Genomic DNA, 23,086 nt, shown 5'->3' with positions numbered 1-23,086 from the left:
GACTCTTGTGAGTTAGTCCCCAGCCATCTTGACCTACACCACAAATTTTCCTTTCCTTCTTCCAGGACTTATTGCCCCTTGTAAGACCTTATTGACTACTTCTATCAGGAAACAAATCTTGTCCATATTTTACAAATTGGCATCACCTGCGGTTTAGACCCCATTCTAGGTCCTTTTTCTCAGGCTGTATTACATAGTTTCTCTTTACACAGTATTAAACTTTTGGCCTTATCTATTGCATATCTAAAGCTGAGACTTCAATCAAATTGTTCTTGATAACTGCAGCATCTGTTTGTTAATTGGCTCTGACATAGTCTATCTTCCTTGCTCATCTCTACTCAGAATGATACTGTGGGGATTACTTCCTCAGTCAATTGCTTCTGTCTTGTCAATGCTCTCGTTACATCTTCCACATCTCCTCTTTGCCATGTTAGACTTAAACTGCGTGCTGCCTTCTTTTATGTGTGTAAATCCCCCAACTGAATCTCCTGATCTGCTCTGTCAAGATGTCAGCTTTCCTTTCTTATCTCTAACTTGCTGAATTTTCAAACAAGCATCATTGTGCTGTCACTAGTGCTGCCCCTTGCACACGGGAGGCGCTTCCCTTAAGAACTTACAGAATCAGTTCATTGATCTTTTTTAAAACTCCCCTATACTCGTGGATCTATTAAGAAAACCACAGCAAAACACAACAATAAAAACATGACTCGGGTTAGTATAGTTGTTTTGAGTCCTGATACTGTCACTTGAGCTTTTCCACTCATCTCTATCTGTCTTTGTCTCTTGTACATATGTTTATGCAGTTTCTGGAACAGTATCCATTTTTGCTTTGTCTTTATACAGTGCCTTTGCAATAGAGCTCTTTAGCATAAAGCGGAGAATTATGTATCAGTTGTACAGTGAACTCTATTTACTACTACTTCTGAGGCGGGAGAAGAAATGCTCAACAATGCATAACGACAATTTGATATTTCTATCTTTGGGAACAGATGTTGAGAGTTCTTACCACAGGATCAGAACTTGGTTGTAGTGTCACTAGTGGCTTCTATGGTAACACTTTGTCCGAAGCCCTAATTAAGGACTCGGCATATATACTTTAGAGAGGTAGAGAAAGTCTTTCATTGACCCCAGAAGATAGGGGACATGCTTCATTGTTATTAGTCTGCCTTAGAGTTCACTGATCTTTGACCAGAAACTAGCTCTGTCACAAGAAATTACCCAATCTCTGGGTTGCAAAGAAAAATAAAAGGTACTGACTTTGTAGCCTGTCTTACTAAGGAAACAGGAAGAAAAGGAAGTTTTTCGTCTAGCTAGTCACAAAAATAATATCCCCAGCACTATAATTTTTTGTGGGAGAAAGGAGCATACATTTATTAGTGGGTCTCCCCTGACATACCCACTATGAGCTCCCTTTCTTCAGTTAGCAGGGTCTTTTTGTTTTGCCAATAGATAACTCAGTTTCCTAAATCCAGCCCCATTCCTTGAGTTCTTTTTATTCCTGCTAGCAGGGTTAGACACCTAAAGGATTAAGCTCTTTCCCTCAGCAAATACTGAGCAGGATCTATATAATGCTTTGCAGTCAGTTTAGATGACGCAAAATGACCTGTAGCTCTTACTTAAATGCAGACCATTTTATACAATCATTAAATAACCAGCCTCTAACATGTAACAGTCCGTGTGTCCTCCTCTGTCCCCTCTTGTTAAAAAGTTACACATACAGAGTGATAACTCTTTAGGGCTGCTTTGCTTTTCTCACTCCCACTGCAAACCTGATGAAAGTCCTGTGACTTTTTCCTTATTACCTACTGATTTGAGCCTGGCCAAAGTCTAGGGATGAGAGAATGGAGAGTCACTAGGAATGCTTTTTCTAGACAAGTATTCTTTGTCAGTCAGTGCAAGCCAGTGTTGTCTTCTCTCCCAAGAGAAGATCACAATCTCTTAAGTCTTATTGCTTGCCTCTGTAATAGAAAAGCAGTTGTTTAGCAAATAGTAGTAGTTCCTATGACAATCTTGCTTGATTTGCTGTTGGGGGAATGTTTTTGTTTTGTTGTTTTTTGGGGGGTTTGGGTTTTGTTGTGCTTTAGGGTAGCAAGCAGAGTCAGCTGCAAGTTTCTGGGAATTTTAGTCTATATCCTGTAAACTGAAGAATCACAGCTGGTATATTTGCCATGGATGTAAAGGAGGAAGAAGAAATGTAGAAGGATCCAAGTTTTTTAGGTCAGTGTGATCTGTTGGATCAGGATATGTAATTTCTGTCCCTCATCACTGTTGCTGTACTATTGATGAGTTTTCCTCCTCTTTGTGCTTCAGAGAGGTTTTCTTGCCAAAGTATTTTTGGGAGTTTGCTGTCCTACACTCTAGAAATTTTTCTCTTATTACTTTGCTATTTGTCAGTATTCCTCCCATCCCTGTCTGTTATCAGTTTTGCAGTTCCTTCTCCTACACTAAAGTGCACTGTTTTCCTGTCCTTGGAATAAAGTAGTAGAAAAACTACTTGGCAATTGCTGGTTAGGAGTGTTCTTTCTTCCACTGGACATATACCATTGATATTTTCAAGATTATTTTTAGAAGATGGGAGAGGAGCCATCCATTCAACAAATGCAGAGCTCCTTTAACAGTCTCAGGCTGACTCCTAGCTAATTTGAACATAGCCACTTACAAATATTGCTTTTCCCTGGAACTGCTCTTGCACCTTCTTCATGATGAAGTTCTCCTGGGCTGTAACTAAAGTAAAATCTCTTGCTTGCTTCCTGTATTTCTTGTCCATATGCTGAAATGAGTGCAGGTGTAGAAGCAAAGAAGTCACGGGTGAGAGAAGCTGGTAGCAAGCTACTGTGGAACTACCCACTGTTTCATTTGAGGAGTTCCTGAACTAAATAGGGTTGGTAGGGGAAAGGGGGTGTTCTAGTCCTTCCTCTGCTGTACATCTCTTTGCACTTATCCAGTGAATCCTTTTGGGCTCCTGGGTGCTGCCAGCAGGAGCAGGATGTGAGTGCTTTGGGGTACATTCAAGAAAGAAAAGGGAACTGGCAGCTCGCTGTCCTCCAGCCCTTCTGCTCTTTCCATCTCCTCCACTTTCTCACTTCTGCAGGGGTTGCTGGGAGGCAGATGTTGCTGCAGTATACCTTTTACTTTTTTGCCTGGGTTGTTAATGTCTTGCTCTAGGATCACTTAAAGGCAGAAGTTTCATAGTCCTTTGGCCTGTCTGTCAAAACACCCTGCAATTGGGAAAATAACCAAAGTAACTATTTTCTAGGAAGAGTGGAACTGTAATACCAGTAAGTTTGTAAATGCCCCTCTTTAAAAGGACAGTGGTATAAAGTAGTGTCCACACAGGTAATCTGTTTACCCTTAGTATTGAGGAACACTAATAGTTACTGCATGAACTCACTCACTGACTTGCTGTCTTCTGGGCAAGTGTCTTCACCTGGATGTGCTCTCTGCTGCTACAGCTGTGACATTGGGGTGGTAATTGGAAGCTGTGTGGCTAAATTAACATCCATGAGAAACCTGAAAGGTACTTAGTATATGTAATAATGATTTCTGCTTCATTGTGTACTGTTTTCTTTAAGAGTTAGATGACACTCTTAAATTAGTGTTATTTCTGCAGCAGTTGCATTTACCTTGAAGTCTTTATTAGCTTTATTAGTTTTGAGTTCTTGCAAAAGTAGTTTTTCAGCTAGCAAACGGTGGGCTGTCTAGTCTTACTTCTGCTTTCAGCAGTTTCATATAACTCAGCTGTCATCTACAGTGGTTACTTATCTGGTAATAGCAATATTTCAGTCAATATTGCCTCTTGGGTTAGGGAGGAGTCCAATCAAATTGGATTGCCTCCCATCCCCTTATGTTTTTTCCACCACTGTCTTAAAACCTTTGAAATAGGGTCTCTCTCTTTGATTAGGGTTGTTAAGCAGGATTTAACTCTTACCTATTTGTCTCTTTCAGGAAAGAGTCCTGTAATAGACAGACATGAGCCTCAGACATGGGCAGCCTCCACCCTTCACTGCAGGGACCTGTTGAGACTCATTCTGTTAAGCTCTGTACAAACCCATGAAAATACTGTCCCTGAATACCTTTCCCAGAGCTGTGGGAACAAACAGCATAACTTTGGTCTGAAAAAGATGTTCAGTTCAGGGACACTATTTTCATGGGTGTGTGCAGAGCCTAATAGAACAAATTTCAACAGAACCCATAGGCGGTACTGCAGTGAAGGCAAATAAGCAGATACAAAAAAAATTCAGGTTAGAAAACACCCCTAATATAAATGCTTTCCTTTGGTTGAGCCAGACCTGCACCCAGTGTGGGGAATAAGATCAAAACTAGCTGAAGCTGAGGTGGAGTGTTGGAATCTAACCTTAAATTCTCAGGGCCTGTCTGTCCCCTTCTTTATTCTGCCCTCCTCGCATCCAGTGTCAGGTCACTCAGTTTGGGCTTGAGGCTCTGTAGGACTCTGATCCTGAAAATGCTGATGTCCAGTGTCAGCTTGGCCGAAGTCTAGAAGATTACTGAGGGCAATGATGATAAATATATTTAAGTGCTTGCTGGGTCAATGATTAATAACTTACTCCTGAATACCATAACTACTGGTATGACATATGCAATTTCATAAACTAATCCATTGACACAGCCCTCTTGGGAAAACTCTCCCAAGCTACCATAAAATGTTTACATAGTAACAAGTAACTCTTTGAGCAGTAGAATTAATGACATCTATTTTCTGAGTTGTCTGCCTCCCATTATCCAGTGCTTATCTACATCTTCTGTCTTTTGGGTGAGAAGCAGTATGTGTGCTATCATGCACCAGCCAGCATGCTTACTGGCTAGCAAGCATGGGTGTGACTGCTCAGCTTACTACTGTATCTTGCTGGCTGTGTGGAGTGGGCAAGAGACAAGCTTTTTTCCTCAGAAAGGTTATTACAGTCTTTCTTTTTTACTCTGCTGTTTATTTTCATAAAACTTAGGAAATTTATGTTTTAGAGGCACTTATTTCTTTATCAAATATGTCTGTGTGGTTGGATTACGGAATTTAAGTTATGTGTGGAGGACTTGAGTAATGGCATAAATGACATTTTTTCTATGGGAAGTCATGCAGGAAAAAAGGTATAGGAGACAAACTAAGATAGGAAACTAGAGCTGCTTGGACTTATAAGTCAGCCTTGATTCTTCTTGAGCACCTGCTTATGATCAAAATCTTCTCTCTTGTTTAGAGGCCTCTAAAACCTGGGAGTGAGTAATGACCTCCTGAGGTCCCTTTCAGCCCGAATTAGTCTATGGTCTTAGCAGAAACAGGGTTTGAATTATGATAGTCCAGGGCCACTCTCACAGCTCTACTGATGTCAGGGGTTTCATAGCAGAGAGTTTCTCTTCCTCACAGGGAGCTACCCAATCCTTTTTCTCACTTGGTAGCAAGAAACTTTTGGGAATATCAACAAAAGTTTCTCCTGGGGCAAAAGCAGGGACTTTCCAGCTGCTCTTTTAATAGCCTGTTGCACTTGAGTTGCTGGGGTAAGCCAGCTGCACTTCTTTGCATTCATGCAGTGCCTTTCTGGGAGTGATTGTGAGGAGTTCTGCAGAGATGTGAATTTTGCTGGCGGCACTGTACTGTATTTTTCTCAGATTTGTCTTATAGGCTGTAGTTAGAGGAAGAAATCTGCTTTAAAGGTTTCTCTCTTGTTTGTTTTCAATGTATGCTGAAATTCTGATGTAATGACCTAACAGTAGGACCTGGGGCTTTAGACATGCACCCATAAGACATTTGTGTGAATCTACCTCTGCATAAGAACTCGGTTTTTAGAGTTAAAACACAACTGCCAGAATTTAGAAGCTGTGTCATAAAGAACTGGTCTGTGTTGAGGTGGGCAGATCTGACAGATCTGTTCCATTTCCAGGTTTAATGATTGATATGATACTCTGTCCTCAAGATCAATTACCTAAAATTGCCAGTTTTGTGTTTCAGAAGTTCAGGGCTGCTTAGAAGGTTGCAGATCTTGTTTTAGCTTGCTTTGCCGTTTCTCCCTCTGATTTCAGGTGTTAGTTTGAATTCTTGTAAGCATTATCTTTTTAAAATGTTTTCTGAACCGTGAGCAGAATTGCTTATATTGCCAGTGTTGCTTGTATTGCCAATGCTTTAAGGGAAATATTTGGGTTTTTTTCACTTGATTGTTTTGACCGCTTGTACTTGGAGACTGATTTGTTTCAGATGTTTGCAATTTTATGCTGGTATATAGTTGGATGTGCTGTTACAAATCTTGTAGCTTATTTTTCCATTCATTGAAAAGCGTGTTAAATTTATATCGTCTTTATTGATTTAGTGGTTGATATCAAGATATTGTTGTTTGCTGGTTGTCAGGCAAGTCTAATGACTCATAAATTTAATTATTTGTATGATGGTATATTTCTTGATTGCAGAAAATGTATTTTAATTATTAAAAATACTCTGTTAAAATCAGGTCAAGCAAAGAGTAAGATTTCAAAATGCAACAACAAAAGTACCAATGTAAGTCAAAATGGGAGTGTAAGACCAGCAAATGAAGGCACTCTGAATACTACGCTAAGCACTCTTGATTTTTGTTTTGAGCTACTGTGTTGTTGTGGCACAGCTCTGGCTTTGTGCACCATTTCCATGAATATTAGCAAGCCTTAAAGGGTTCATGAAGAGTTTTAAAAGGAGAAAACTGTGGTAAAAATGTCTGATTCTCTTAATGTGTTTGTTTTGTGTGGAGGCAGATTTAAAGTTCTGTGAGTACAGGTCATTGGAAACTCTGTTCCATTTTATGGATTTTGTTCATAAGCTTTTAACATGTTATTGTTTTAATAACATTGTTTCCAAGAAATTCATAGGCAGGAATGTCATTTTAGCAGTTCTTGTTTCTTTTCTCTTCCTAAACAGTTCTACTTTTATTATGGCTCGGATCTAGGAAACTTGTGTTGTTAGGTATAATAGCTTTCCAAGTATGGGTGACAAGGATGCTTCAGATCTAAATGCATTCCATGGCAGTGTGATATGAGGTTTTGTGTCCTCCTTAGAGAGGACTTCAGCTGTAAAGTTCTCTGTTTTTCCTGCTGAAGACCTTTACCTTCAGTTCAGCTCAGCTTGGGTGGAGTGACTGCATGGGGGGCTGGATGACAGCTGCTAACAGAAATGTAGTTAAAACTATAAAAGAAGGCTAACCAGGATTCTAACCTATGATGGAGTAAAAACTCTTCTTTCTAGAAGAGAATCTTCTTCTAAGAGCTGTAACAAAAGTGTAAATGAGTGTGTGATACTAGAAATGGCAAAATAGAGAAGGAACCGGAGAGATATGCCTCTTAGGTTAGAGATAGAAAGTTTTCATTCTTAATTTACATTGCTGTGCAATTTAAGGAAGGTTTCATACTTACTCTCTGCTGCTCATGTCAGAGATGTGGAGCTCTTGGGCAATGTGGGAGTGGACACAGCTGTGGAAACATGAGTCCTTTGCACATGGAGCAGAAGGTGGTACCATGCAAATTTCTTTAGAGATGAGGAGCAAAATGGAGAAGTGGGACTTGAGCCCAATGGGGGTTAATTAGTACTTCGACACTTATTACACCCACTCTAACTTTAAATGTCTTAAAGGAACTTGCTCAAGGGAAGTAAATTTGGCTACTGATATGGGGATTGTTGTGGATGGTTCTTCGAGAGTATCATCCCTTTGCTCAGCAGGGGTTTAAAGAAGACAAGTGCACAAGAGCAAGGAACACCCAATGACATACAAGCATATTCAACAAAAGGAAGGGGTTTTTTTTGGTTGTATTGGTTTGGCTTTTGGTTTTGTTTCTTTTCTCCCCCCACATGGAATTTATTGTGACAGGATGTTGCAGGATCCAAAACTATGAGTATGTTCACAAAGGGGTTAGACAACCTCCTAGAGGATGGGCCTACTGGTTCTTTACCAAACATGAGTGTCTAGATGCAACCACTGTTCAGGAAGTCCTTTGACATCTGACTACTGAGAGTAGTAGTATGCTACTGTGGTAAAACATGCTAGGAAACATTTACTCTTTTAATGTCTAAGTTATTTCTCACCCATTACTGAGTCCTGTGAGACACAATATTGGACTAGCTGGACTTGGGTGCATTCTTGTGCTCCTGGGTGACTTGCTTGTCCGAATCACTCCTGAGTTCTGTCTCAGCAAGGAAGTCTGAAAAAGTCTAGAGCCTTAGAAGGGGATAACAGCTCAGTGCTTTGGGTGTCTGATTTTATATTCAGCATAACTTTTCTGCTGGAGTGATCTGGAACCAACTTTTCTTCTGTCTGGGTCAGCAATCCAGCTCTTCTTCCCACAGTAAGTTGCACTGGTATCAGCGGCTGTTAAAGTACATTGAATGCAAAAGAAGGCTGGTGATGTGGACATTTGCATTAGCTCAGTTTGGGACAATTTCAACTGCAGCTGAGTTTGAGTTGACTCCTGTTTTTTACTGGTGGGAATGCATTGCAGAGCTACCCTTATTCTTGTGGTCCCTATTATCCTTTTATGTCTTCTGACATTACTGACTCACCCCCTTCCACAAACTCTCCCAAACTGATACCAGAATAACAACCATGCTGCCTGAAAGACCTTAGTTATTAGTTGTCCTGCCAATACTTAACGCAGCTGTTTGAAGACTGGTATTTATTTGTGCTGTCCAGGGAGTACATAACCACTGATTCTGGCAAAAAGAGGCTCTGCCACCCTTATGGTGAGAAGTCTGGGAGGCAGGAGTTAACTTCTTCTCCAGATTGTTTTTCTTTTTTTATCATGTTCCTTTTTGCTTACATACACATAATATTATTATATTATCAGATCTGTGAATGTTTTTAGGAGCTATGCCGTGAACCAAGAACTTCCTTTCATCCACAGAGACATCTCCAGAGACACTAAGAGAAACAGCATCTGTCATCTAAACTACCTGCCTGATGACAAGCTAATAATCATAGCTACCAAAAAAGCACACCCTTTCTTGTGCACCTGTAACTCGAGTTTATCTTGATGTCTCCCGCAGACACCAGGAAAGATTCTGTTGAGAGTGTTTTGATTTCTCTATTTCCTGTTTTCTTCCACAATATGAGGCTGCCTTGTATGCTTTGAGTCAGTGAGAAGATACTGCAGCCCCACAGTCCACAGTTTTTCTTTCTGAACGCTGTTCCCAACCACAATCTGGCACACTGGTTATTTTTTGGTTTTTGGCACACGGGCTGTTTTTTATTTTCCTTCATAGTCTAGATTTGACCAGAGCGGATGGGGCTGGCTGAGCCTTAAACTAATTTGCTAATCTAAGAATAAACTTGTTCAAAGAAACCATTTATTACCTCATGGCCTCTGTGGATCATGTATCGTGAGACCTTCCAACTGTACTTGGGGGGCAATAGCCAAGGAACTTCCAGAAGTTGAGAGGCAGACGAGAGGAGATGGAAGGCCTGCTCCTTTCAGCTGACAGGGATTCCCTGAGGAGGGAATCGTGACTAAGGAGGTGAATTTAATCCTTCTCAAAAAGTGCCCCTGTCATATTCTTTCCTGTCACATAACACGTGGATAAAACCTGTTAGAAGAAGAAAAAGCAAGTGCTAAACAACCATAGCCAGAAGCATGAAACCTTTAAAAGCCAAAGCCATATTCTGCAACAAAAACAAGGCAGGGTCTCATACAGAGCCCTAACCTGTTTCATTGCTTGTTCATCTGTTCCCTGTTGCTCTAGTATCTGAACAGAAAATGCCCTATTCTCTAACCTAAATAGCACGATGCTTGTCGCTTAATCTATGTGAAGCCAAAGAGAAGTTACCTGATGAAGGCTGTCTACTCTCATTTGGTTTTGTGTTTGTGTGTGTGTGTGGTGGTTTGTTTTTTTTTTTTTTTTAAATGAAAGCACAATACAATAAATTATGAAGTGGGTAATTGAGGTAGTTGTGGCACTTCTATAAAAGCCAGTTTGATGTGCTTTGACCATCTGATTCCAGTGCACAACTTTGCATCCTTCTTTTCTGCCCCTCCCTTCAGCTGAAGGATCTGTCAGCTGGAGAGCAGTGAGAGCAGGACAGGCTGTGTCTGAGAGCCCCTGGCTGTGGATAGGTGCAGCACAGCTGCATGGAGGAGCTTTTTCTCCCTAAACAGGTGCTCAGCCTCTGTGGATGACGCCATTTAAGGTGACAAGAGCACTCCCCTGTTTTGCACCTGAATTTGGATGCTTGCCAGAAGACCAATGCTACTGGGAGTGTCTGCCATGCTCCAAAGAGCTGTTCTGGCAGACTTGGAAGTAGGATTGTGCTCCCTTCTTCAGACTGCCTCAGGGAATTGGGTGAGGTATAAGAGGTTTCACTAGACCGGTAATCACAGTGAGGCATCACTTCCAACACAGCTACATGATGGAACAGCCTAAATCCCATTGATGTGTATGTGTTACAAAACTGCTTTCTAATATTTTGCTTTGGACTTTTTAGTGCTTCAGAAACTTACGATGAAATCTGAACAGGAAGTAATCACTCTCGTTAATCTTATGAATCCTGAAACCAGGTGTGTTTTCAGTGTTGTCTAATCCAATTGCATAGTTATAATATTTTTCTCATTTTTTGGAAGGTAAGGAATGAAGAAGACTTTATTAAGAAACTGGACTGCAGTCCTGACCAGCATCTAAAGGTAGTGTCCATCTTTGGGAACACGGGGGATGGCAAGTCTCATACCCTTAACCACACTTTCTTCTATGGCCGGGAAGTCTTCAAGACGTCTCCAGCCCAAGAGTCTTGCACAGTTGGAGTCTGGGCAGCCTATGACCCTGTCCGCAAAGTGGTGGTAATTGATACAGAGGGCCTCCTGGGGGCTACTGTGAACCTGAGCCAGAGAACACGGCTGCTGCTGAAGGTCCTGGCCATCTCTGACCTTGTCATCTACCGTACTCGTGCTGACAGGCTCCACAATGATCTCTTCAAATTCCTTGGTGATGCCTCGGAGGCTTATTTAAAACATTTCACCAAGGAGCTAAAAGCTACCACAGCCCGCTGTGGCCTAGATGTTCCTCTGTCAACTTTGGGTCCAGGTGTCATCATCTTTCACGAGACTGTGTACACCAAGCTACTGGGCTCTGGTGAGTAGGCAGTAAGAAACTGAATTACAATGTGCTAAATGCTATCTATAAATTATCAGGTTGCATTGAATATCAGTGTTTTTTACTACCATGTAAAAGATGTGGTTCGGGTTTTGCTGTCACTTGTTCCAGTCTGAGAGGCAGGCTATAGCAGAGCATTCCCTGATGGCGATCTGACTACCCCAGATCAGCTAGAATAATCCTCTTAGCCAGCTGGACATCGGCACTGACTAGTCATGATGGGAGTTCTGCCAGCCGTAGGAGGGGTCATCGTACAAATCATGAGCATGGGTGATATGGTAGATGAAGGTGAAAACTGAGACACCCTGGACTTTTGGCAGGGATATGGAATATCCTGTTGCAAAAAAACTGAAATAAAACTCTATGTAGAAACTAGGATGAGCAAGAATAATGAAATCGGTGAACTTCAATACTTACAGTATCCTCACTCTACTTTTTTAAATTTTGTGGACCAACATTGTTCTGAGGCTGATGTGAGGTTGGGACTGAGGTTGTGGCACAGAGCTGACAGTTTGACACCACTTTTCTCTGCAAGTATCTGATATGGCCAAAGTAGCAGGCCTGGCACACTATTACTCCCATCGCTTTCAGTGTTCTTCACCAGTACTTTTAACTTGGCTCATGTCATACTGGATTATGCCTATTTAAATTGTGTATTTTATTTGTATGTCTGAGTGAAATGCACTGTCCTATGGAAGTCACTGCACGTTTCGGTTTTGACTGTACAGGGATCTAAATTTCTTCTCCTGGCCCCGTTTTTTACATGTTTCAAAAGGCATGATGAAACCTTCATTCATTCTGTCCATTTCTGATGCTTTGATGAGCAAGAGCCCTAATGAATTGGCCTGTAGCAGCTGAGGCTCAGTCCTGCTGTCTGTCAACATCTGGGAGTCTTCTGCTGTGTAGTACCACAGCAGCTCCCTGCTTGCCTACGTTCTCATTTTGGTTTTTCTAACCAGTGAGGTCTTGAGCTAGTAGAAGAACTTGGCATTCTTTCTGGTTATTATTACAGTGACTTCTTAATTACTTTTAACCTACCTGTCGAGGTGGTTCCTTTTCTTACATACCAATTTGCTGATGAGCAATGCAGAGTTTCATATAGTTGTTGAAATTTGCTGTTTCAGCAGGTTGGATTTAGTGACCCATAATGATAGTTACACCTGTATGCAAAGTTAGGGTAGTAAAATTATATTTTTATCATCACTTTTGGTCATGGTAAGAATAGGAAAGAAACCTCTTAGCACATGGATTTGCAGTAAGCTGTAACCGTCTGCCTTGATGGATAATTGAGATAAGAGTGTTTCATGTAGTTTTAGGGCAGGGAAGTAGGGGCCTGCCTTATTCTGAAATCTGCAGCAGGTACTTGGAAGCAGGCAGAAGAATGTGGTCGGCTTTATAGAGTCTGACCTGATGTGGCCAGTTCTGAAGTGCTTCACCATGTACAAAGGGTTGATAGAAGCTCGATCTTCCTTGCTACAGGGTTGGCATGGAGAATGAGCAGCCCATGTAAGGTTCATGTCTTCCACTTGTCAGGTGCTAGGACTAGCTATACCAAGTTATGGTCTGGTGAGAAGAGTTAACAAGTGTACTGACATGGAGTTTCCTTATATTATGTCATAAATCGCTTCTTATTCTGGATATCTGTGTTTCCAAACCTAGATGTTTCTGGTTTTACCTGTGGAACTTGGCCTTAGAATCTAAAGCTGTGTATCAAAAAACAGAGACTGCTTTTGGAAAGATTTTGTTTCTTTTCTTTCTTGTAAAATATAATGACAACTGCATTCCAGATGTATTAGAAGGTTTAATTAGGAAAACTAGCACTGTGTTGCATATGAAAGCACTGTGCAATTTAAATATTATTTAAAACAATCAGTTGTTTATATACTTGCTGATACTCTTATATATAGATCATCCTTCTGAGGTTCCTGAGAAGCTCATTCAGGATCGGTTTCGGAAGCTAAGCTGTTTTCCTGAGGCTTTCAGCTCAATCCACTACAAGGGAACAAGGACGTACAATCCTCCAACAGATTTCTCTGGACTTAGGCGAGCTGTGGAGCAGCAGCTGGAGAACAATACCACTCGGTCACCTAGACAGCCTGGGGTTATCTACAAAGCACTAAAAGTAAGTGGAGGAGAATTCGTCACAATCTTTATTAGTATCGCTGTTGCTAGTAACTGTCAGTTGCAGCTAATAAAGATAGAGCACGTGAACCAGTGACACAGACTTGCAGGTGTCTGGAGATAAAGCAAGTTCGTCCATGAAGATGATGACTTTTGTGTAACAGCCAGGTAGGCTGGGTAGTTTTTTTACTTTAAAACAAACATACACCTTAGAAAAGACCCCGAAAGTTCAAGAAAAGTTGAAGAGCAAACCAGAGCAAAATAAAAAAAACTGAGATGGGAAGAAACTGACTGGGAAAGAAAAAAAATAAATGATGTTGTGAGTGACAAGCACTTAATGACAGTGATTTACAAAGAGGAGTCCCAGGAGGAGTTATTGGTGAAATTTCTAAGGATGGCCTCAGCACAAGGGGAGGGAGTGCAGGAGACTTGGAGGGAGTTAATGGTTGGCAAAACCTAGCAGTGAGTGTAGTGTAACCCAAGGGCTAGGAGGCAAAAAGGAGGAAGGATATGTGTTGGTAGCTAGGAAACAAAATGGGATCAAGCCAAATGATGTATCATTTGAGAGGTGCAGCATCAGATCAGAAGGCTGATGAAAAAGAATTAGAGACCGCAGCTGGTGATTCTCTTAGAAGGTTCACCTTGCTAGGATGTCAGAGGGATTTTTGGGTCTTCACATTTGCAGTCTGTCCTACAAGTTTCCATACATAGGCACATTGCTACCACTGCTGATTAGCATCATGTGCTCTTTGGGCCAATGAAAATAACTGTCATCGGGGAGGGGCGGACTAAGCTGGGGCATATCTGCAGAAGAAGGTAGTGTTAGCAGTCTTTTCTGATGTTAGTCACAGCTGTTGGAACAGATAATTCTAGCTGCTCTGTATTTGGGGTAGGTGAAGCACAGAGGGGAGGTATCGGGGTGGCATGTACACAGTTCCTTGCATTAGGGAGCAGGCAGGCAGCAAGGGGAAAACAGCTGGAGTGGTTAATTCCAGTTTAATTTCTAGGATTTTATTGAAGTAATCCAGTTTCAGATATAGCTGCTAGTATACTTAAATTCATGTCCAGTAAAGTGGTTGCTGTGTTCAGATCACTACTGACTACAAATTAACTTTTTTTGCTTCACTTCCTGAGGACACAAGGCTTGCTAGAGATCTATGTCCACCTCCTAACTTTTGAATCCATTGGCCAGTATCAGCCAAGTTTGAAAGAGATCTTAAAGCTAATTTCCTTGAAATTCTGTGAAATCAGATGTCTACGTAGAGATCTTATCTAAGAGAAACTGTGGTGAGATATACGCATGTCTGTGTGTATGTGCAGTCAACCCTTGTTAGACAGCAGAGATGCTCCACCCCCCACTCCCTGGGAGGGGAGAGGGAGGAAGAGAAAGGCAGCCACTATAGTAACCTCAGCTGTAGGAAGAGTTTCAGTTAGACCTTCTGCCTTCAGAGATCTCCATGAAGAAAAACCCTAACCATCTGCTTTGTTCCAGTGCTTGCTTTTTTTTTTTTTTTTAACATAACACCGAAAAGAACTGAAAAAGTTAAGTGTGCCAAGGCTAAGGACTGACTTAATCTGAGAACAGATGCTCCCAGGAAAGGGAACAAATCCCTTTGTCTCAGTCTTGCAGTTTCACCAGAGAAGAGCAGTTGTTCAAGGGGCCAGAGGAAAGCTCAGGGCTGCACTTTCTGAGCTGAGGGGCAAAGAATGTGTCCTCATGTGCTGTAAGAAATGACTCTCTGAGTTTTCTTCTGGAGGTTTCCAGAATGCAAAGCCCTTTTAGAAAGCACCCTGCTATTTTGGGCATGGGTTGTATGCACAGAGGTGGATGCAATCCTCTGCCACCCATTTCTGCTATAAAATTTGAAGTAAGGGCAGGAGGAGAGAAGAAAAGTAAGTATCTTGTAAGCATTCAGGTCACTTCCGTACAAGCGCAAGATTGTCTTCTTGCTTGGTTTCTAATCCTTGTCTTGGTTTCCAGGTTAGTAAGACATTATTTGGTAGCTGTGTACTCTCTCTCTGCCTATCCCTCCAGTAGAGGAACCCAGGCTTTTGCTTGCAAAAGCTTTCATAAAATGTCTGCATTGCTCTCAGTCCCTTACCAGTTCATTATTTTCTGTTTGACAGGCTCTAAGTGACCGGTTCAGTGGGGAGATCCCCGATGACCAGATGGCTCACAGCTCTTTCTTTCCAGATGAATATTTCACATGCTCCTCTGTGTGCCTCAGCTGTGGGTAAGTAGATGGCAAATGCACCCTCACCCTTCTAGAAGATAGTGCAGCCCTGGTCTGCAGCCATAGAATGTGAAGTTTCTGTGACATCTTGAGACCTGACATCACCCATCATTAGCTAGTATTTCCAGGCAGAATTCGCTTGAAATTCAACTCGTACGTGAATCGGACGGCTGTTATTGCCGCATCCGAGCTGGATCTGTGGTCTTTCCCTATTCTATTTTTCTGTGTGGCTACAAACCTGTTCTGCCCATATCTTTTCCCCAGTGCACACAGGGCAGGGAGAAAGGAGTGTCTAAAGAAATCACGTGAAATTTCCTGTGATGACTTCTCATGCCATTTTTATTACCCAAACTGTATAAACAATCCTAAAGCACACATCATGGGCTTGGGCTGTGTTCAGTGACTAGATCTAAGTGGAGCCCCAGGTTTGATTAGAGCTTGGCTTACAATTCTCTGGGAAGAGCCCAAAGATCGAGCCTGGAAGGGCAGTAGATGGCAGTCAGTGCTCTGAGCCTGTGAGGTACTATAGCAACATGATGTTATGGCTGACTATGCTTCTGGAAACACTTTCTCTCATATATGATATAGTGCTATGTTCCTGCTCTTCTATGCTCATTAAGAGAATTTCTAGCAGCTCCTTGCAAAGGCTGCAGTGTTAACTCTGTCCTGGTCAATTTCCAAACCTGGTTAGTTCTTCCTAAAATTCTCTGTGAAATTTAGATTGGCTACAGTGGTCATTTCCCACACTGAACTGTTGTGTGGTGCTGCTTTATACTGTGAAACAGTTGCTACACCTCCTTCCAAAGAGCCTGCCTTTCAATGATAAATGTTGTCATTGCTGTATGTACAGTTGTGAAAATCGTTTGGGGTTATGCCTATACAAATGCAAGATAGTAACATAAATGAACTCTTGGTGACATCTGTCCCATATCTAATAGCATCAGCTCATGGTTTGCTTTTGCATACTCAGGTGTGGCTGTAAGAAGAGCATGAACCATGCAAAGGAAGGAGTCCCTCATGAATCCAAAAGTCGATGCAGATATTCTCACCAGTATGATAACAGAGTCTACACTTGCAAGGTGAGTAGTGACACAAGGACAAGGTCTGAAGAATGGAGAAGGAAAGGATGGCTCAATAAATGAGGAATATCACAGGCATGTGCCTTTTTTCTTGCACTTTTTTCAAACGTGAGAGGTGCTCATGGTCTCGACAAGAAAAAGTGATCCCCATTGAACTTGTATTTTCGCTTGGAGAGGTCATCATCTCTGCGTGCTATGTGTCATTTGCTAGCTAAATTGTGAACCCAGCTGCTCTCAACCTGGGTGATGTTGACCTTCTACATACTTGATGTGGTTACTCTTCTTATTTGCTTCTGTCCATTCCTTGGTATTAGCCAATTTTTCTGAAGGATGTGTGCAGGAGACAGGAAAATTTTCAGCTACCATCATGGTTTTTATTGTTGTAGAAATATTTCCCTGATGTCATTATTGATAGTGGGTTTGTTTTTGTTTTTAAACCAGTTCTGATGAGTGCTCTCCTTTGCTGTGGAGACCACTGTATGCCAATTATATGCTCCATGTGGCCAAACAGCTGCAAGACCTGGAGTCTGGAATTCCCAAGAATGCAGTTTTAATTGAGCCTTTGTGTTATAGGCCTGTTACGAACGAGGGATGGAGGTCAGTGTGGTGCCAAAAACCTCTGCTTCCACTGACTCCCCTTGGCTGGGCCTTGCCAAGTATGCCTGGTCAGGGTGAGTGCTGCAGCTAAGATCTTTCTGCTCTCTGTTGCCTCTACACTGCCCGGTGCACTGGACTTCCAGTATCTCACTGAGGTAACTCATCTTCCTCTTCTGCAGGTACGTGATTGAGTGCCCCAACTGTGGGGTGGTGTACCGCAGCCGACAGTACTGGTTTGGCAACCAAGATCCTGTGAACACTGTAGTGAGGACAGAAATTGAGCACGTCTGGCCAGGGGTAAGTCTGGTTGCTGGATAGTCTTTGTGTATGTGTGCAGCCACGCGCATGTTTATGTTGGATCTTCGGGACATTGATGGAGAAAATGAATTGGCTTTCATTACAGCTGGTCCCTGTCTCTGCTGTTTAAAAGAACTTTTGCAAGGGCCTTCAGCCATCTTTTGGCTATCTTGAAATGGCTAAGTTGCCGGTTTATGAACATTTCTTGTGAATGATACACCATTAAAACCTACCCCTGTGTTTCAAAGCAGGGCTGGTGAATTTTTTCTCCTGCTTGCCCTTCAGTTTAACAGGAGCAGTGGGTTGCAGAGTCCTCTGCATCTAAAAAAATGGGGTTTCCCTGTTTTTATTCTTAAATGAATATCCATTTCATTCCAGACTGATGGATTTCTGAAAGACAACAACAATGCAGCCCAGCGTTTGTTGGATGGGATGAATTTCATGGCACAATCAGTATCTGAACTTAGCCTGGGACCCACAAAAGCTGTGACCTCCTGGTTGACAGACCAGATTGCCCCAGCTTACTGGAGGCCCAACTCTCAGATCCTGGTAAATAGCAGCTGCTGTTGAGAAAAGCTTTGCATAGCTAAAAACCCTTTTCCTCACCCTTTAAGTAATATAGTATTTTGCAGATTCCAAATGCTTCTTGTTTTATTGCAGCAAGCCCTTCTACAATTTTGAGAAAACTGAAATGCTTTCAGCTCTTCCCATTCTTGACTTAGCCTGAGAAAGTATGAACAGAGACTCTGCCCAGCCCTGCTAAAGAGACTGTTTCTCCCTACTTTTTGTGAGCTCCTCTCCCAGCAGTATCACAGAAAATCCTGGCTTGCATGAACTTGCTCTTCAAAGCAAAGAATCAACATCTTAAATCTGGCTACTGCAGTTGATAGTACTATTTTATAGGGGCAGAGATTATGAAACTCTGGCTTCACACTAGATGCAAAAAGCTGGCCCCAACAATTCAACTGGGAAAGGATTTCCTCTGTCTTGTGGGAAACACATACTTCTTCAATGAAAACTCCCTTCTGAATTTTTACCCCCACAAAGATCAAATACCCACCATTCAGCCCTGCATGATGTGGCTGTATTTGTGATTGTGAATGAAGGGATTGTAGCAATCTATTGGCTTAACCACTGTACATCTACCTGTCTGAATCACTTCCCTAGGGTAAAGTTCTGGGGCTGGTAGCACCCAAGTCTTGGGTGTAACTATGTTTTTCACAATTTCAGTCTGAGCCTTGCCATCCTGGGATTCTGTGCTCTATTTTTCTATTAAGGAAGATCAAACTAACAGTTTTTCTTTCGATGTTTTGATTAGAGTTGTAATAAGTGCAACACGCCTTTTAAAGATAACGACACTAAACATCACTGCCGGGCCTGTGGAGAGGGCTTCTGTGATGGCTGTTCTTCCAAGACCCGTCCAGTGCCTGAGCGAGGCTGGGGACCAGCACCAGTGCGTGTGTGTGACAACTGCTATGACAACAGGGGCATCCAGTTAGGTAATTTTGAGTTGATTGTGACAGAATTATCCCTGGGCAATAGTTAGTCTGAAGTCTTTGTCCCCGGCTTCTGGATCACAACCATTTCCATTGGGTGTAGACAGTGTTGCTGAAACTGGGCTTTGGCACAGAGATTTTAGTAGGGAAGCTCCAGAGCTCAATGTCTTTTGGCAGGAAGAAGACCCTTGCAACGAGCTACCAGACTTTTGACTCCCTGACAAAATTATTTTCTAATTGGATCTTTACTTTGTTTTTCTGGCACTTGCTGATGGTGCGGAGCTAGCATCAGAGCAGGGATGCTGCTGTATTTTGTCCATTATTGCTGAAATGAAAGTGAAAACTCTGCAATCCAAGATCAGGGATGTGGGAGATAAAGGCGGAGGAGAGGCTCCAAGCTGCCTTTTGGGTTTGCTGCTGGTTTTTGCTAAATTTGTAAATTAACTGAAACTTGGCAGAAATTGTGTTGGACTTAAGTGTTGAGTCCTTTACTCTTGTGTCATGCAGATGTGGCTGAGCTGCCTTCAGATGAGGAAGGGGGGACACTTATTGCCAGGAAGGTGGGGGAAGCTGTGCAGAACACTCTTGGAGCAGTGGTGACAGCCATGGACATTCCCTTAGGTGAGCTCTGTTCTTTTCAGATGGATTTTTTTGTCTAGAGGCGTTTTGGTTTTCACAGAGCAGAACTCCTGACTGAACTTCAAGAGTTTGTGTGACAGGCTGGCACCTCCACTGTGATACCGCTGTTGGTTGACAGTTCTACGGCCCCCTGCACCTCTCTTGCTTGATGTTTCCTCTTGGTTTTCAGCACATTGTTTCTGCAGTTCATATGTTCTCTTTTCTCCCTGTTGTGCATATCTGTGTGCACCAAGCTGTGATTAATTCATGCTCCCCTGATGCATCACTGCAGTGACCTGCCAGCTGGAGTTCCCTAAAGACTGGCCAATTAGGAAGCATCTTACCAGGTTTGGTTTTCTTCCAGAGATGCTGAGTGCCTTTTAAGTGTGTTCATGGATACTGCTGGCACTTGGTACTTCTGCAAGGGAGGGCTGAGAATCTGAAGCTGTCCAGGTTGGTAATGATGGGAAAGTAATCAGTAATGTGATCTTTAATGGTGAGCTTAGTACAGTGAACATTTGCTGCTCTTTCATGCGCTGGGTAGCAGTTCAGGTATGTCAGCAAACACTTCGCATTTGAATCTTCTGTTGTTGGACCTGACTTCCTACTCATTGCACAGATCATCGTTCCACTGCTTTGCCTACAGCATGTCCTGCCATCACCCTTGTGGGAGTTTGTTGTCCAACTCAGTGAAAGGCAGAATAAATTCCTTTCTCAGTTCAAACAGTACATGTGTTTCTGAATGTTTGGTTTGGTGACTGTGTTTTTATGGCCACAGCTGAAACTGAAGGTAGGGAAAAGCAAGTGTCTCAACTTCTGGAAGAGTCTGAGTAAGGGAAAATGCCACCATTTAAGGAGAAACAGTCTATCCCTTTGAAGTGGGAGAATGGCAGAATGGCCTAAATGGCTACCCATTGCACTGAAGTATTCTGTCAGTAGGTGGTCTTCCTCTTAATGGCAGTGGTATGGCTTGTGGTGTGTGAGTACTTCCACTGGAGTACATTCTTGACATGCTCATGTTCACAGATTATTTTCTTCTCCCTCTTTCTCATCCCCCTGCCTCACTTCCTCCATAGGTCTGGTAAAAGATGCTGCCCGACCTGCATACTGGGTACCAGACCATGAAATCCTGCACTGCCACAACTGCCGGAAGGAATTCAGTATCAAACTCTCCAAACATCACTGTCGGGCCTGTGGCCAGGGATTCTGTGACGAATGCTCACACGACCGCAGAGCGGTTCCCTCTCGTGGATGGGATCACCCAGTCCGAGTTTGCTTTAACTGCAATAAAAAGCCTGGTGACCTTTAACCCCAGGCTCTTCTCCAGATCTTTGCAATTCCTTATGTTCTCAGGGTTACAAATGAAAATACCTGGTCTCCCTTTCACCTCTTAACCTGTTGCAGCCAGAGTGCATGTTTCCAGTTTCTGGCTTCCTCTCGTGTTACATCCATCTTGGAACGCTGGGAATGAGCTTACGTTCAGCCTCTAGGTTTTAATTTCAAATTAACTGGGGAAGGGAGGGAGCTCCCTTGTAAATGAGCAAACCAAAATCCAGTGTATTTTATTCCAATTAAAAAAAAAATAAATATATATCTATCTATATATCTATCTATGTATAATTTAGTATATTAAGAATACGGTTGGCTAATGAAGCTTTGAGTATTCCTAGTTCAAATGATGGATGTGTTGTTCCTTACTATAGTGGATCAGACTTACGGCCTTCTGATTCTTCTTTTGGAATGTCTTGCTGATCACGGTGTCCTGTGAGGAAGGTTTGGACTCTGTGCTGCCAGGAAGTCTCCAGTGTTGATGCATGAATTACACCTGATAATTCAACCAGCCCTACATCTGGAGGTGCCGTACTTCTGGCCATGGAAGATTAAACCCAGATTCATTAGCAAGTTTGTTTGAACTGTGATATGACCAGTGGTCTTGCAGTGCAAGAAGTATCAAGTTGAAATAGACCCCTTGGTAGAGACCAGTAGAGCTCTGAAAGGTGAAGCAATTCACATGGCACAAGGCAAAGCATTCTGATTTTGCCATTTCAACTTCAATATCAGATCAAAAGGTAGCAGGGTCTTGCTCTCCCTGACAATGTTCTCATGTACTCAGGTTTTCTTCAAGTTTCTCTGCCAGCTTGTTGCAGTTAAAAGTTTTGTCCAGAGCAGAACAAGAGAACAAGTTATGTAGGCAATTCTGAAATATGAAGTTTGAGTTGTTTGGGTTGTGATGACTTTTCTTTTCCTCCACTTTTTAAGTGATCCTGGAGTCTCTGGAGCCTCTGTGTTCTCAGACATGGTTGCATAGAAACTGCACAGATTTGACTTATCTTTTTTCTAATAATACGAACTTACAAATGCACCTGGAAAATGGGAACCTTTCTTCTTTGCTCCTAGCAACTGGCACTCACCGGACTTCATCCTTTTATTAAAGTACTGCAATGAATTCACTGATTTTATTATCAAAAGCACCACTTAACCTAACTAATACTGTCTTGTACTGTGGATTTGTGGTTCCGGTTATAAGAAGTAAGAGACCATTGTGGATTAAACTGCCTAAAAGTCTCCCTTCTTGGCTTACATAGACAAGAATTCTTCCACCACATGAGAGCTGTCTCCTCTTGGAGTAGCTGGAGTTTGATGCAATGTCCTGGAACTGTGGTATTTTTTCCCCAGCTTATTAAATGTGCTCTTGTGTAGATGAGTGCCCAACATCCTGTTTTAGGACTGTATTACTAAATTAACTGCTATAAAAGACTTTATCTTCTGAACAAGTGTACTGACTTTTTCCTTGTAACAAGCGGTTCTCACTTTGTTTCTAAAAGAACATACTCACAAAGTGATTGCCCCTTCGCAACTACATCCAGCCTACACGCGGAAGTAGACTTAGAAGACATTCCAGGACACCTTCGGTACTGGCCGAGTTTACTGGGGACTGTCTAATGTTTTCATAAGCAAAGTCTGCCATACACTGACAGTTGCCCAAGGGAGGGCACGAGTAGGTAGAAATCCTTTCTTAAAAGACATTCTGCACATCCAGCATAATTCTGTGCTTCAAAGTATTTTTATTTTTTTAATGGGTGAGCAATGTGTTCTTGGTTTGTAGGCTGTGCCCTGTGTGCGGTTTATGCATGTAGCTTTACTACCATGTCAATGCACAAAGAGAAAGCAGCCATGACATTCCTTGTTATAAAATCTTTGGCGTCTGTTTCAACTTGTCTGATTTTTTCTTTTTTTTTCCTTGTCACAGCCAGAATAACTACTCAGTCAAAGAGGAAAATATTGTCTAAACATTTTTAGTATATATGAGATCTTAGTAACTTAGCAACCTGTCAATATGCAGAGTCCATTCTTGATTGATTATCCTGGAGCTGAATCTTTTATACTGTTGCTCAACAAAGCAAAATCTTAACATGGTGCTTAAACTGCAGCAGGCTTGGTGTTACTCTTTCTGGACAATGTTGAGAGGATTATTTGGGTTCTTTGTTTTCCAAAATGAAAAAAAAATCTGTAAGTTTTAAGTTCACTGCTGTTTTCTGTACACAA

General features: G+C 42.1%; 1 protein-coding gene across 2 annotated transcripts in view; it reads left to right on the top strand.

The window, feature by feature from the left end:
* The window catches only part of ZFYVE1 (zinc finger FYVE-type containing 1), a 28,032-nt gene extending 5,278 nt beyond the window's left edge, over window positions 1-22,754 (top strand). The window contains exons 4-13 of one of the 2 annotated variants that reach the window (XM_029997443.2): window positions 10,573-11,077; window positions 13,006-13,220; window positions 15,347-15,453; window positions 16,424-16,532; window positions 17,106-17,203; window positions 17,309-17,426; window positions 17,805-17,975; window positions 18,745-18,925; window positions 19,430-19,543; window positions 20,617-22,754. In XM_029997443.2, coding sequence (XP_029853303.1) covers window positions 10,573-11,077; window positions 13,006-13,220; window positions 15,347-15,453; window positions 16,424-16,532; window positions 17,106-17,203; window positions 17,309-17,426; window positions 17,805-17,975; window positions 18,745-18,925; window positions 19,430-19,543; window positions 20,617-20,849 — 1,851 coding nt within the window. In that variant the 3' untranslated portion in view covers window positions 20,850-22,754. Of the gene's footprint in view, window positions 1-10,572; window positions 11,078-13,005; window positions 13,221-15,346; window positions 15,454-16,423; window positions 16,533-17,105; window positions 17,204-17,308; window positions 17,427-17,804; window positions 17,976-18,744; window positions 18,926-19,429; window positions 19,544-19,904 lie in introns of both variants that reach the window. The other variant, XM_041127385.1, reaches the window with a different exon arrangement.
* The last annotated feature ends 332 nt before the right edge of the window (window positions 22,755-23,086 follow it).

Source organism: Aquila chrysaetos, chromosome 2 (assembly GCF_900496995.4).
Source record: "Aquila chrysaetos chrysaetos chromosome 2, bAquChr1.4, whole genome shotgun sequence".
Lineage (NCBI taxonomy): Eukaryota > Metazoa > Chordata > Aves > Accipitriformes > Accipitridae > Aquila > Aquila chrysaetos.
This window is presented reverse-complemented; position numbering and strand designations above follow the sequence as displayed.